The 13,525-nt window shown below is 37.8% G+C and overlaps 1 protein-coding gene across 2 annotated transcripts in view; it reads right to left on the bottom strand.

The window, feature by feature from the left end:
• The window catches only part of PTPRO (protein tyrosine phosphatase receptor type O), a 210,907-nt gene that overhangs the window by 79,489 nt on the left and 117,893 nt on the right, over positions 1 to 13,525 (bottom strand). For both annotated transcript variants that reach the window (XM_036251440.1, XM_036251441.1), the window contains exons 3-6: positions 8,824 to 8,982; positions 6,141 to 6,293; positions 3,875 to 4,315; positions 1,551 to 1,712 (exon numbers count right to left, since the gene is read on the bottom strand). In XM_036251440.1, coding sequence (XP_036107333.1) covers positions 1,551 to 1,712; positions 3,875 to 4,315; positions 6,141 to 6,293; positions 8,824 to 8,982 — 915 coding nt within the window. The remainder of the gene's footprint in view (positions 1 to 1,550; positions 1,713 to 3,874; positions 4,316 to 6,140; positions 6,294 to 8,823; positions 8,983 to 13,525) is intronic.

The raw sequence follows: 13,525 nt of genomic DNA, 5'->3' as shown, positions 1-13,525 counted from the left end.
CGATTAAGGAGACATTTTTAGCCTCATGTGAAGAAGTGAATAATGAACTTTGTTCTCATTCTCAAGGGATATCGCATCACAGATCTCCCATCACTGGACGACACGCAGGCAATTATGACTATTCGACTATTCCTTCTGTTCCTAGCGGCTCTTTCGGGCCTTCTATCAGTGGTGACATTTGTGATTTCTTTTTCCTTTTCTTCCTTTTTTTTTTTTTTAAATCCTCACCCATGGACACTTTTGCATTCATCTTCAGATAGAGTGGGGGAAAGAGAGGGAGGAAGAGAGAGAGAGAAACATCGATGTGAGAAAGACACATCCAGTGGTTGCCACCCACATGACCCCAACCGGGCCGCGGACAAACTGCAACCAAGGTACGTGCCCTTAGCAGGAACTGAACCCAGGTCTCTCTGGACCGCAGGCTGATGCTCTAACTGCTGAGCCAACCCAGCCAGGGCTGTGGTTTTTTTTTTCAAAAATGTTTTTATTGATTGTTTAGAGAAAGAGAGAGATAGAAACATCGATCAGCTGCCTCTTGCAAGTCTTCTACTGAGGACTGAGCCCGAAACCCAGGCAAATGCCCTAACCAGAAATTGAACCGGGACCTCTCAGTCCATGGGATAATGCTCAATCCACTGAGCCACACCATCCAGGGACATTTTTACAGTTTCTTAAGTAAAAAGGTTATATGGGCATTTTCAAGCTGCTAAACAAACCAATTTCTTCCCTTTGCCTTCCTCCTCTTTCTCCTGCCCACCTCCTTGAGGATTATTTGATGAATGGTGGTATTTCATCTTTGCAAATGGTGATAAAGTGTATGGTGGTCATGCTTTTCGGGGAGCAATTTTTACCCATCCCCTTTTGTTTTCTCTTTCTGCTGATCAGAGGCCCATCCAGCTCCTGACGAGCTATGTCCCTGATTCTCAGCCTCTAAATTTCTGGTGAACATAAGTCAGATTTGCTAAAGACGTTACAGAGAAGCACTATCTGTGCAATTTTTAGAGGCTACTCTTTGCTCTGCTATCACTGTTCGGGGAATCAGTAGAAGCCGTCCTAAGACTTGACACTGGGCCTTTGAGGATGCTCTAGTTTTGTCTTCTTGTGCCAATGTTATGGTGACCACGTAGGTCCTATTAAACTTTAACCTTTGTCTTTCTTTTGAGCTCTATGAGCTCAATACCCTAATGAGACCTTTTCACAAATCCCAACAATCAGTTTTTATTACAGCCTTAAGCAAAATTCCTATTTCCCAAACTGTGTGTTCATGTCCTTTGAGAGTTTGTTGTGGCTACTGTGAGAGGTCAGCTTAATAAATGTGCAGTTATCACAATAACAAAAAAAAGTCTTGTATCAAATGAGTAGGTTTGTGACTATTAAACATACATAGATTTCTTCTGCTCTCAAAATGTCATGGATTTGGGACTGTCCTGGCCGTGAAGGATTCTTGGGGCCTCTAAGGTGAGATGCATGATGGATGCCTGAGCATCACCCACACTGGTTCCATTATTCCAGCTCCCCTAGAAGAGCAGAACGGTCTCTTTGGTACTTACTGATGTAGAAACTGAGGGATTTTGCTGACTGACTTTTTCGAGTTTCACAGGATCCTGAGGAACTGAAGGTCGTCACAGATAACTTATATTTCCCAGGCTCCTTCAGTTCTGTGACGAATTCATGTGCTTCTTCAGCCACTGTCAAATGTTCTGTAAAGTTTTCTAAAGCATGCATAAAAAGAGAATATATATAAATTGATAACTGGCAAGGCCTCAACTATAGACAAGTCAATTAATTAAAAATGTATGTTTAAGGATGGTGTCAAAGGGGGAAAAAGGAGGGACATCTGTAATAAAAAATATTAATCAATTAAGTATTAAATAAATAAATAATTAAAAATATATATATTTTATCTTCACCTGAGGGCATTTTTGCATTTATCTTCAGATAGAGCAGGAGAGAAAGAGGGAAAAAGGAAGAGAGAGAAACATTGATGTGAGAGAGGCACATTGACTGGTTGCTATCCACACGACCCCAACCGGGGCCGGGGACAAACTGCAACCGAGGTACGTGCCCTTAGCAGGAACCGAACCTGGGTCTCTCCGGTCCACAGGCCGATGCTCTAACTACTGAGCCAAACTGGCCAGGGCTAAAAATATATTTCTATATTGTCTCTTTCCTTTTGTCAAATTCAATTATACCTCTAAGCCAAAGGTACTATAAATAAAAGATAACTAAGGGTTCAAGTTGATTTTCACAATACTTTTAAATAACCAAACTAAAATATAGTGTCTAAATCAATAAGATGAGGGTGAGTATATACTGTGTATTCGTATGTACATTACCCAACAAAATCACACACACAAAATAAAAGTAGAATTTTGGAAGATAGCAATGACTGACTTTCTCATCTCAATAAAGGATAAAAAATAATCAGTGACAAAAATCCTATAAGTTCCTCGTGGTAGCATTAAATATCCAGAAATGCCTTAAAATATATTAAGTTATTTCTAGTTATAAATAAATAATTCCTCTGGATATATTTTCTGACACTTGTAATATTTTTCTTTTATCTGTTTGCTTCCAGAAATTTTAAAAGTAAAAGTAATTTTTATATTGCTTCAAAGTCCATTTCTTGCTCTTATTACTTCATTTGAAGTTGTTATCGTCAGTAGGTGATTATAACAGCTTTCAACAGTACACAGTGCAGTCAGATAAAAGCATGTTTGAACCTTCACAGAAATAGGCATTAAACATTTTTTTGAGTTACAAGATCCTATTTTCCATACACTATATTGAGAGACAGAAAAATAAAAGCCAGAATAGGAAACTCTTTTTTTAATACATGTAATGTCAGGCAAATGTTACAACTAATTGGAAATGACTAAGGATTGCAATTTTATATAATATTTGGGTATGGCTTACTGTTCTATCATCTAGTATAGAGGGATCCATCCACAGAACTTGTATCTCATTCTACTGAATAAAATAGGAGCAAACAATATGTTATGTAAGGAACTACATGACCCTGATGCCCTACCCTGAAAATAAAGTTGTCATTGTAAGTTCAAATTTTGGCAACCTTTACCACCAAACTACTATACTGGAAAGTATAAAATGAAGTATGTTATTATAAAAACAAGACAGACAACAAATAACTGTAAAAATCTACCAAACAACAATTTAGATATTATTCATGACCCACATTTACTGAATGCCATAGCTTTGCTTTTTATAAATGAGTGGGCTAAAATATAAAGAATGGCTCTCAGATGCTGGATAAGTGGATACAATTTATAATACAGTAGCTACAGTGGAAGTACCAGTTGCTGTGTATGTTCTGTTTTACTACCAGCTCCTCTTTGGGAAAATATAAGTGGCTCTGCTTCAGGAAGAGCACACCCCAGGGAGGTCAGAATAGCTCGATGAGCAGGACACAGGCTCGCGACTTTTGGGAAAGCAGTCATTTTGTCAGAAAGATTATGCTGTGTCGCTGTATGTTTTAATGAAAACAAAACATTTCTCCAGAATATTGTGTAATTTGTGATGATGGTTAGACCTTTAGTTCAAAATCTTTCCCAGTATAAAGTCTTCCTCAGTCGCCTGGGGTTCAGGAAATGTTGAGCAATGGAATGTGTAGTTGCCAGTACTTGCAACTATGAACTAACCAAGCCTGCAGCTTCTCATCCGATGTGCTCGTTTTGTTTCCTAGTCTCAGCTCTCATTGGGTACTTCATTACATTTCTCCCTTTCTGGGTCATTTCTCTTTAGCTATTAACTGTCTCCCATCAGTCTTTTTCCTAAACGTAAATTTTAAAATGTTTCCATTTCCTTTCCTTTGATTGTATTATTTCCTAGTCCCTCTGATGACCCATTGCTTTACCTTCTCTTTCCATGTGGATATGGAACCCATCAAAGGCAGTGGGTGGCTTTGGCGGTAACCAACTCAGTATCAGTTGCACAGGGAAGAATGAGAAAGAGCCTGACGTCGGCTCAGTCTCACTGAGAGTGCTGTTACTGTCACTTCCCAGGGAGAGTACACTGTCAAATTCATCTTCACGTTCAGGAGTTGCTGACGCTCTGTCCCACCAATATGGCTGGGATGTGGTCTCGTAGTCACTGCTGTTCAAATCGGGCCAACCAGAAGAAATGTTGCCAGAGGGAATTTCAGGAGTTTCATCCATAAAATGGAAGAGTTTGTCTTTTTCCATTGTATCTTGTGATCTCATGAACGATTCCTCTGGGAAACTGCCACTCTGTTCTTCCCAATTGTTTTTGTTCGAGTTTATAATACGCACTGAAATGTTTCGAGGTGGATAAGGGGCTGTAAGAGAAAGAATGCTTAATTTCAAGTAACATTTAAGTTCTATTAAAGTGAATGCTTAATCTATTAATGAGATACACAAGCAGATTTACAAAATAGAGTTTGGTTTGACTTTTATATTTCTATGTTCTAACTTATATCAAAAACAGTTGTAGTTTCCAGTACATGTACATCTAAGATGTTGTGAGTGATGTCTACACGTTAGTGTACCACTAGTCACACTTGATCTACTTTAACTTGTGGTACTATGCTTGTCCAAATGGTAATTTGACCACTTTCAAGACAGAGATAGTTATGTCAATATTTTTCAGTTTATCATAATCTCCTATTTTAAAAAACCGAGTGTCTGTCACTGGATCTTTCTTACAAAAAAAGTAACTATATCTAGTGTCCTTATAGCTATCAAGACAAAAACACTCCTGTGACATAGCTACACTTGGGTGGGTTGCATATATGAGATGCCTTTAGAAACATTAATACACATGGTGGAAATATGGCTGTACTCTTCACCTGTCTAAAATAAAACACCTGAGTACAAAATGAGTTTATGAATTACGGAGGCATACTTTTCTAGAGGTAGAAAACTATGAAGGTGCATTGCATGGTCTTTACCTACAATAATTTCCACATATTCTTCAAAAGGCAGCTCAAATATCTCCTCTTCCATGAACTTCTAATAAAAATGAATCTCTCCCTCCTTTGGGTTGTTATATAACTTTGTACCTTTTTTTTTTTTTTTTTAATAACATTCATTGTATTCTGCCTTATAGTGTTGCCATTTGTGTAGAACGTCTACCATTTTTGAGAACAGGGACCCTTTCCCACCAGTCTCTGTCTTCCTCTCAGTACTTAGAACAACTCCAGGCAGACAGCTCTGGGGGGTGTGTATGGTGGTGGTGGGTGGAGGGGGGAATGTTGGGGGTGTGTGGAGGGGTTGAGCAAAAAAGAGAAAGAACTCATGGACATGGACAACAGTGTGGTGATTGGGAGGGAGAGGGAGAAGCGGGCAAAGAGGGGATAAATGGTGATGGGAAAAATAAAACAAAATTTTAATAAAGAATAATGAAAAATACAAATATAATCTTAGATGTTGACAGGAGGTGAATTACATAGTTTGCTTGTCTTGGCCTAATTAATGAGAATCGTGACAACTTAGAATTTGAGATTGGAAGGGTCTCAGGGGTGGTCTCATATAAGCCATTCCCAATGTTCATATGATGGCCTCCCCAGCATCCTGTTGAGTACTTAGGCCCACGAGGCACAGAAAATTACATTTTCTAATTATATTAGACACTGATATTGGTATTAGTAATGGATACTTAGTAAGTGTATGTTTGTTTTACCCATCTATTCATCCATCCATCCATCACCCTTCCATCCACCCTATAACAGTGTTTTATATTAGTTACACTACTAAAATTAAGAACTGCAAATTTGAGATACATCTGAATCCCAGCATTCTCCTCTAATAATCTAAAAATCAGTACTCAAACATTATCCATCTATTTTTCAGCTATATGGGCATATAGAATAGGTGATATCTACTTGATCCAGTTATTTAATTCTAACTTTTGGTAGGATCATGTACTTTTTTTATTCAAAGATTACAAATCTATTATTATATTGACATATTTTAGAGTCTCCTTATTAAATATTTTGCTAATTGCCTTTTACACTGATAATTTGTTTTAGATTATTGCAAATATATATATTTTCTTCCTTAGCTCTGAAACAGAATTTTTCTTAGAATGATAAAAAAACTATGCATATAATCTACAATGTAATTAAATTTTTTTCACTAAATACAATTTTTCAGAATACTTACCGGTTCTATGCTGTTTGGGTTCATGACTAACTCCACTGTACTCCACAAGAGTCGTTTTATTAAAAGTTGCCTCAGATACCAGCTGAAAGGTGATATTGCTATAACATATTCCTGGTAGCCAGTGATTAAATACTGTTTTTCCCTTAAAGAAATCTGAGAAGAGAAAAAATCAATTATGTTAAAATATTGATCTAAATGACACACAATTTTAGGAAGTTCTTACCAATATGATTAAATATCAATAAATAATATTTCCTTCCACTTTTGGCATGGAGAGTAGTAAAACTTTGGCATAAGGTTAAAGATGAAAAATTGAATTTTTAGACTCAGTCCTGAAAAGCTTTTTCTGCAAGAATTAGATATATTTGGAGTCAAATTTTGATTACAGGAGCATTTGGTTTATTAAGTGAAGAACATGTATAGAAACTGTAGAGGTTAGATTTACGTTAGCCATTTACTTTAAGATAAATTTACTGTACTTTACTTTATCCAAGGTATTTTGCCACTTTATGACTTAGAAAAAAGTAAGTTTACAAGAAATATTTCCTTTAGGTTCACTAGCAAAAATTAGTCTGTTTTATTTAAAAACTGTTTTTTTCTTTATTGATTTTAGAGAGAGGAAAGGAAAATGGAGAGAGAGATAGAAACATTGATGAAAGAGAACATCGATTGGCTACCTCCTGCATGCCCCCTACTGGGGATTTGACCCACAACCTGGTCATGTGCCCTGACCGGGAATCAAACCAGCGACCTCTTGGTGCATAGGTCAATGCTCAACCATTGGGCCACACTGGCTGGGCAAAAAAATCTAGTCTATTTTATTTTATTTATTTATTTATAAATATGCTTTTATTTATTTCTCTTTTTAGGTAGAGGGAGATAAAAACATTAATGTCAGAGAGAAACATCAACTGGCTGCCTCTTGCATGCCCCACACTGGGGATTGAGCCCATGACCCAGGCATGTGCCCTGACTGGGAACCAGGACCTCTCAGTCCATGGGATGATGCTCAATCCATTGAGCCACACCAGCCAGACAAACTAGTCTATTTTAAAAGTAGAATAGTTTTATCTGACAGTTGCAGACAGAACCTGCTCAAAAAGGAAGAAAATAAAAGTCTGGAGTTCATCTGAAAAACATTAAAGAAAATAATAAGTTTAAAAATCTAATTCAAGTGAGAAAGAAATGAAAGTACCACTTATGAAATTAAAAGCCAAATGTAATTTTAAAAATTAATTGAAAAAAGAGAGCATATTCATATATATATATATATATATATATATATATATATATTATTTTACCCGAGGACATTTTTCATTTATCTTCAGATAGAGTGGGAGGGAGAGAGGGAGGAAGAGAGAGAAACATCGATATGAGAGAGACACATCAAGTGGCTGCCACCCACACAACCCCAGCCGGGGCCGGGGACAAACTGCAACCGAGGTACATGCCCTTAGGGGGAACCGAACCCAGGACTCTCTGGTCTACAAGCCGACGCTTTAACCACTGAGCCAAACCTGCCAGGGCTATTCACTTATTTTTGAAGTCATGGCTTTTAGCTCAGCAAATGTTCCAGTGATTGCTTTTCAACCATTCATGAACTTGTAATTGTGTGTCATAATAAACAAATAAAGCCTCACTTATTTTGCAGATAATCTATTTTCATTGAAAATAAAGAATGAAATAATTTGTGGAGTCTGTGTTTATGTTTATTTAAATATTTAAAAGTAAAAATAAAACCCTGTAAAATGTACCGCATATCCTTTAAACAGTGTCTCACTAGAAAAGAGAAAAAAAATCTATGGTAGAAAGGATTTTGTGGAAGCAGCAAGTCAAAGTGATATTTTTCTGAATCCCATACGCCCTATGTGCTTCAATAGTCATTCCCCACTTCACCAATGCTGTTTCCAGTTCCAACCGTCAGTTTTGACACCATCATTGAAGCCCCCTGCAGAGAAATGTTATGGCCTTGTGTTCTGAGAGTATTGAAGTTCCTCCACTTCAATTCACCCCCAAACGGAGCTGAATGCCCTCTCTCCTCTCTCTCTCCCTCTGCACCCTTCTCCTCCATCCCCCAGGCCACCACAGTCTACTCAGAGAACTGGGCTTGGTTCTTCGAAATTACTAATTCTCCTGGGCTCTCTTCTCTCCACAGTTTCCCAATCGAGCCAGTAAGCACAGTGAAATTAATTTGCATATATTAATGCATTGAGCTTATCATACAGATAAATATACAAAGGAACAAAAAAGCATTCTCTCTTGCACTTGAGAATAAACGTGGACCATGTCCAAGAAGAAATTTGTGCTAGGCATCTCTCTATCTTCCCATTCTAGAAACGCCTTTCTAACACACCTAGAAGGAAACAGTTAGGTGAGGTGTTTCCAAAATTTGAATTTATTTCCTGTACCAGACATGTGACCTTTGGCGAAAATAACATGTAAGTGACAGTCATTTGAGTATTTCTTATGTTTATGCATGGCGCATGACTCTAATGAACCAGGTATTCTAAGACTCCTCATAACAAGATTGCCATGAATCAATAAGTGTTTTGTAATCATTTATTTATGGTCAAATAGTAAATTATCAAACCTCTTTAAAGCAAGAGTGGACACCATTTGGCAAAACTCATGTAGAAAAGTAATAATTACTCATCATTGATTCAATCTTCCTTTTGGTTCTTACCTTTATATAACATTGTCCGGAAGTCTTTACCTTCCCAATAGCTTATGTTTACTCTTGTGAAAACATTATATTTTTCTGGATAATGAATTTCAAACAGAACTCCTGTTTCAGGTGAGGGTTTATAGTCATATATTGAAACACTGGTTACAGGTAGAGGTTCTGCAGGAAAAAAGTAAATGAAGAAAGGGAATGGGGCAAAAGGGAGAAGGCCGTTATCTGCACTTGGAAGCACCAAGGAGTACACCTGTCCAAGCTTTACACACATTTTTTATCATCTGTGAGTGTGAAATTCCTCAGTACTTATGACTTGAGTGTTCTCCTTAGCAGTAATTAATAAGGTTCATTTGAGATGGTGTTTCCGGCTTTTCAAAGAACTTTTATATTTATTTTTTCATTGACCTTTCACAACACAACAGATAAAACTAATGATGACTCAGAGACTTCAAATTACTTGTCAAAGATAATTTAACAAGTATGTGGCAGAATCTGTACCCAAGCCAATAACATTTTACATTAATAACAGACCAGTAACAGAAAATACATTTGGCTCTGACCAAGGATAAATGCTATGTGATCATTTATTTCTTTGTATAAACTTAGTAGTTATCTTTTTATATTCAGTATAAGATTGTAAACCATCCTGTGTTGTGAGAATTAGAGTTTCTGATGTTTATCAAACTACTCTTTCTATGGAAGTTTCAAAAATGTTGATTCCTATTTTGCTTGAGATGTTAATTTATTACAAAATTTTTAAAATGGGAGAAAAAAAGGGGGGCATCTGTAATACTTTCAACAATAAAGATGAAAAACAGACAAACCTGTGATTGAAGTATGTCTGTCCTTCCTCCGCATCCCACCCTTTAGCGAAAGACTTGCAAAATAAGAGTTCCCCCACACTTCTAAAGGAACCATGGGATGATTTTTACTCACATTTATTTTATTCAAGAAAATTAAAAAAAAATTTTTCCTTATTGATTTTAGAGAGAGAGAGGAAGGAATAGGGAGAGAGAGATAGAAACACTGATGAGAGAGAACATCAATTGGTCGCCTCCTGCATGCCCCCCCCCCCCCACACACACACACTGGGGACTGGGCCACAACCTGGGCATGTGCCCTGACTGGGAATCAAACCAGCAACCTCTTGGTGCATGGGTCGATGCTCAATCACTAGCCACACTGGCCTGGCTATTCAAGAAAATTTTTGAAATAATTTGGTTTGCAGTCAACTATAGTATTATAGAAAAAAAATACTTCAATTTAAAGTTTTAGAATAGAGAGGAATTTTGGACATCAGCTATAGACTAAGTAGTAGCCTTAGCCCTTGCCGGTTTTGCTCAGCAGTTAGAGCGTCGGCTTGCAGTCCAGAGAGACCCGGGTTCCGCCCTGGTTGGGTTGTGTGGGTGGCAGCCACTCAATGTGTCCTTTTCAAGCTGATATTTCTCTCTCTCTCCCTCCTACTCTATCTGAACAAAAAAAAAGAAGTAGCCTTAGTTTTAATTTAAAATTTCCGTTTAAATAACATAGGAAACCAAAATATGACTTAGTTTATTCCACAAATAATTATCAAGTACAAACTTTGCCTCAGTATGTAGCTAAATAACCTTCCTTTTATTACTCAAGATCTTAACCTATTTTTGTTTTTGCTTTTGATTAAAGAGATCCAGGGAAAATTGAAGTTACATGATTTTCCTTGGAATTTTCTTAAAAAAAAAAAAAAAAAGCCAACATCTACAAAAAATTAGGGAGGCCTTTAGATTGCAGCATGTATTGTGATTATGTCTCGTAGACTATGTGTTATACTCTCTGTTAAAATGTTTCTAGTTTATCTTTGCCTCCATCCTGATATAGAGTGAACTGACTTATGTGTCACATAAACAAACAAACACCCTCCCCCTTGTGGACTATTTCTCTTTGATTAATCTCAAAGAACTTTTGAATCATCTGAAAGTCTTTTTTTTCCACCCAGTCTAATTACTAACTCAGGGCATCTACCAAACCCAGCTATTGGCTCTGCATCTAAGAGAAACAAGATGAAAACTCAGCACAAAGCCAGCACAGAGCAGAGCCCTCCTCTGCTGCAGAGCAGTCCCTCACCCTCAGGTCTGTCTGCTGAACAGAGAAGTTAGCGGTCCACTCAGTCTTTCATGCCCCGAGATACAGAGTCTGCACGTCAAAGCAGACCCAAACTTTGAAACTCAAGATGTACATGAGGATTAGAGCACAGATATTTTATTTTGTGATCTGTTTTGCTGCTGCAAGCTACTTAAATTTTAAACTAAGAATTTTAAAATGCCCACTTACATGTTTGCTTCTTATACTTCCCTCAGCTTCAGCATAAGTGACTCAGGTCAGCTGTATTTTCTGAGGTCCAAGCCCAGGCATTACTGAGCCATATTCAATCCAAGAATTACTGTTTTCAATAGAACTCAAATGCATTCTCTAACAATATGTTTCTTTATTAGGTGTCCCACATAATGAAAGCTAATGTTCAAGTTGAAGATTATTTGACGTTCTTCAAATACCTTTGAACCATTCATAATAGATTGTGAATAGGAAGTTTTTAAAAGTTGTGAAAAGAAAGACTTATGGACCCAGACATTAGTATGGTGATTGCCAGAGAGGAAAGGGGGGGTAGTAGAAGAGGGTAAAGGGGAGATAAATGGTGAAAGAAGACGACTTGGGTGATAAACACACAATACAATATACAGATGATGTATTATAGAATTGATAGCTGAAACCTATACAATTTTATTACCAATATCACTCCAATAAATTCAATAAAAAATAAATAAAATAGAAGTTCTGGATGTGACTATCTCAGACAGGACATAAAAGAAGAGCAAGATGAAGAAACAGTTTGGAGAGAGCAGAGGCAGCCCTCTACTTGTTACCCACTGCTAAGTGCCAAGAGATGCTTCTTTCTGAGATTGCTCTGTTCTGATGGACTAAAACTAAAGAAGCTGTTGGGCCATTGATCAGTAACCTTTGCTTTTGATGTAAGCAGCCTAAGAATGTGTCCCTTCTGACATAGTCCCTCTGAGGGAGAGGAACCTGGGTTTAGGCCCTCACCTCTCTGACTGCAGGAGTAGAGATTTATCCTGGGTCCCAAACCAGAGCTCCTGCCTTGTTGTTTAGATGATGATCTGAGAGCTGACTTGAAGCTTCAGCTATATCCCAGCAGCAGCCCCTCATGGTTCAAGAGGGTGGTTACTATCAAACCCACCACCTTAGTTCAAGTCTTCATTTCTTCCATGGCCTATTTCAACAGCTTTCTAAATAATTCTTCCTGCCTGTAATCTCACCTTGATTGCTCTTACTTGTTTCTGCTTAAAACTTCGAATACCTGGAGACTACGTGATACTCTTCACTTTTGTCAAAATCAGTCTTAAACCAGTCACCTCCACCTCTCTGACTTTTCCCAGCCCTACCTGTTTTTTGTTTGTTTTATTAAATCCTCGCCCAAGGATATGTTTCCATTTTATTTTCAGACAGAGTGGGAGGGAGAGAGAAAGAGAGAGAAGGGAACATCAATGCAAGAGAGACACATCGATCGGTCACCTCCTGCATGACTCCAACCAGGGCCAGGAACCAAATTGCAACCAAGGTACGTGCCCTTGACCGGAATCGAACCTGTGACTCTTTGGTTTGACTCCAACCACTGAGCCAAACCAACTAGGGCCCAGCCCTACCTGTTTTGATTCTCTTTTTCTCCCACCCCTCTCCTGAGTAATTTTCTATTTAATGCCATTGAAATTGCTTATATTTATTGATTTTATACTAGGTGCTACACACTTTGTTAAGAATTTCATTTTAATGTTTTACATTATAAAAATATTTACATTATTTCATAGCACCCTCTTACCGGATCAGCAAACTACAGCCTGCAAACCAACTCTGGCCTTGCTTTTCTATGACTTGCGAGCTAAGAATGGCTTTTACATTTTCCAGTGGTTGACAAAAATGGACAGAAGAATAACATTGCATGACACATGAAATAATTACATGAAATTCAAATGTTGGTGTCTTCATAGTTGAGAACACAGCCATGCTTGCCTGTCTATGACTGTTGTGGCAGCTTTTATGCTGCAACAGCAGGGCTGGGTAGTAGCAATACAGACTGGATGGCCCACATGGTATCAAATGTTTATCATCTAGGCCTTTACAGGAGTTTTCTAACCCTGGAGTAGATTGTGGATTGGAAAACTAAGATAGAGAAAGTAATAATCTGCCTAGGGCTATGTTATTGTTTCCAGATCTCCTTGGCTCTCAGTTTTAGTCTTTGAACCACTGCTCAAAACACCTTCTTGGTAATCTGTCCATTCCAATGCAGGATGCAGGGGCCTGTGGTGTGTTGCTCTATTGCTAGCATAAAATTTCCCCCAGTCCTATCGTCATATTAGGTCATTTCTTTGTAGAAGATCTGGTATCCTTCCTCATGACTTCTAGATTAAACTCTTTTGCAAAGTATTCTACGCTCTTCCCAGTGTTCCTAGCCACCTTTCCTGCTATTTTCTGGAAGCATGAAACTTGCAATCTTAACTCTTTCCAGTTCACAAATGTACCACCCGGTGCATGCCTCCATTCTTTGACATATGCTTCCCTTTGACTCTGATTGTAATAGTTCACATTCTTTATTAATTTGGCAACTTTTCATCAATTTTTAAACTATTGTTTTTTTCCTGTGGGATCTTCCCAATGTTCC

Source organism: Molossus molossus, unplaced genomic scaffold, assembly GCF_014108415.1.
Source record: "Molossus molossus isolate mMolMol1 unplaced genomic scaffold, mMolMol1.p scaffold_m16_p_10, whole genome shotgun sequence".
Classification (NCBI taxonomy): domain Eukaryota; kingdom Metazoa; phylum Chordata; class Mammalia; order Chiroptera; family Molossidae; genus Molossus; species Molossus molossus.
This window is presented reverse-complemented; position numbering and strand designations above follow the sequence as displayed.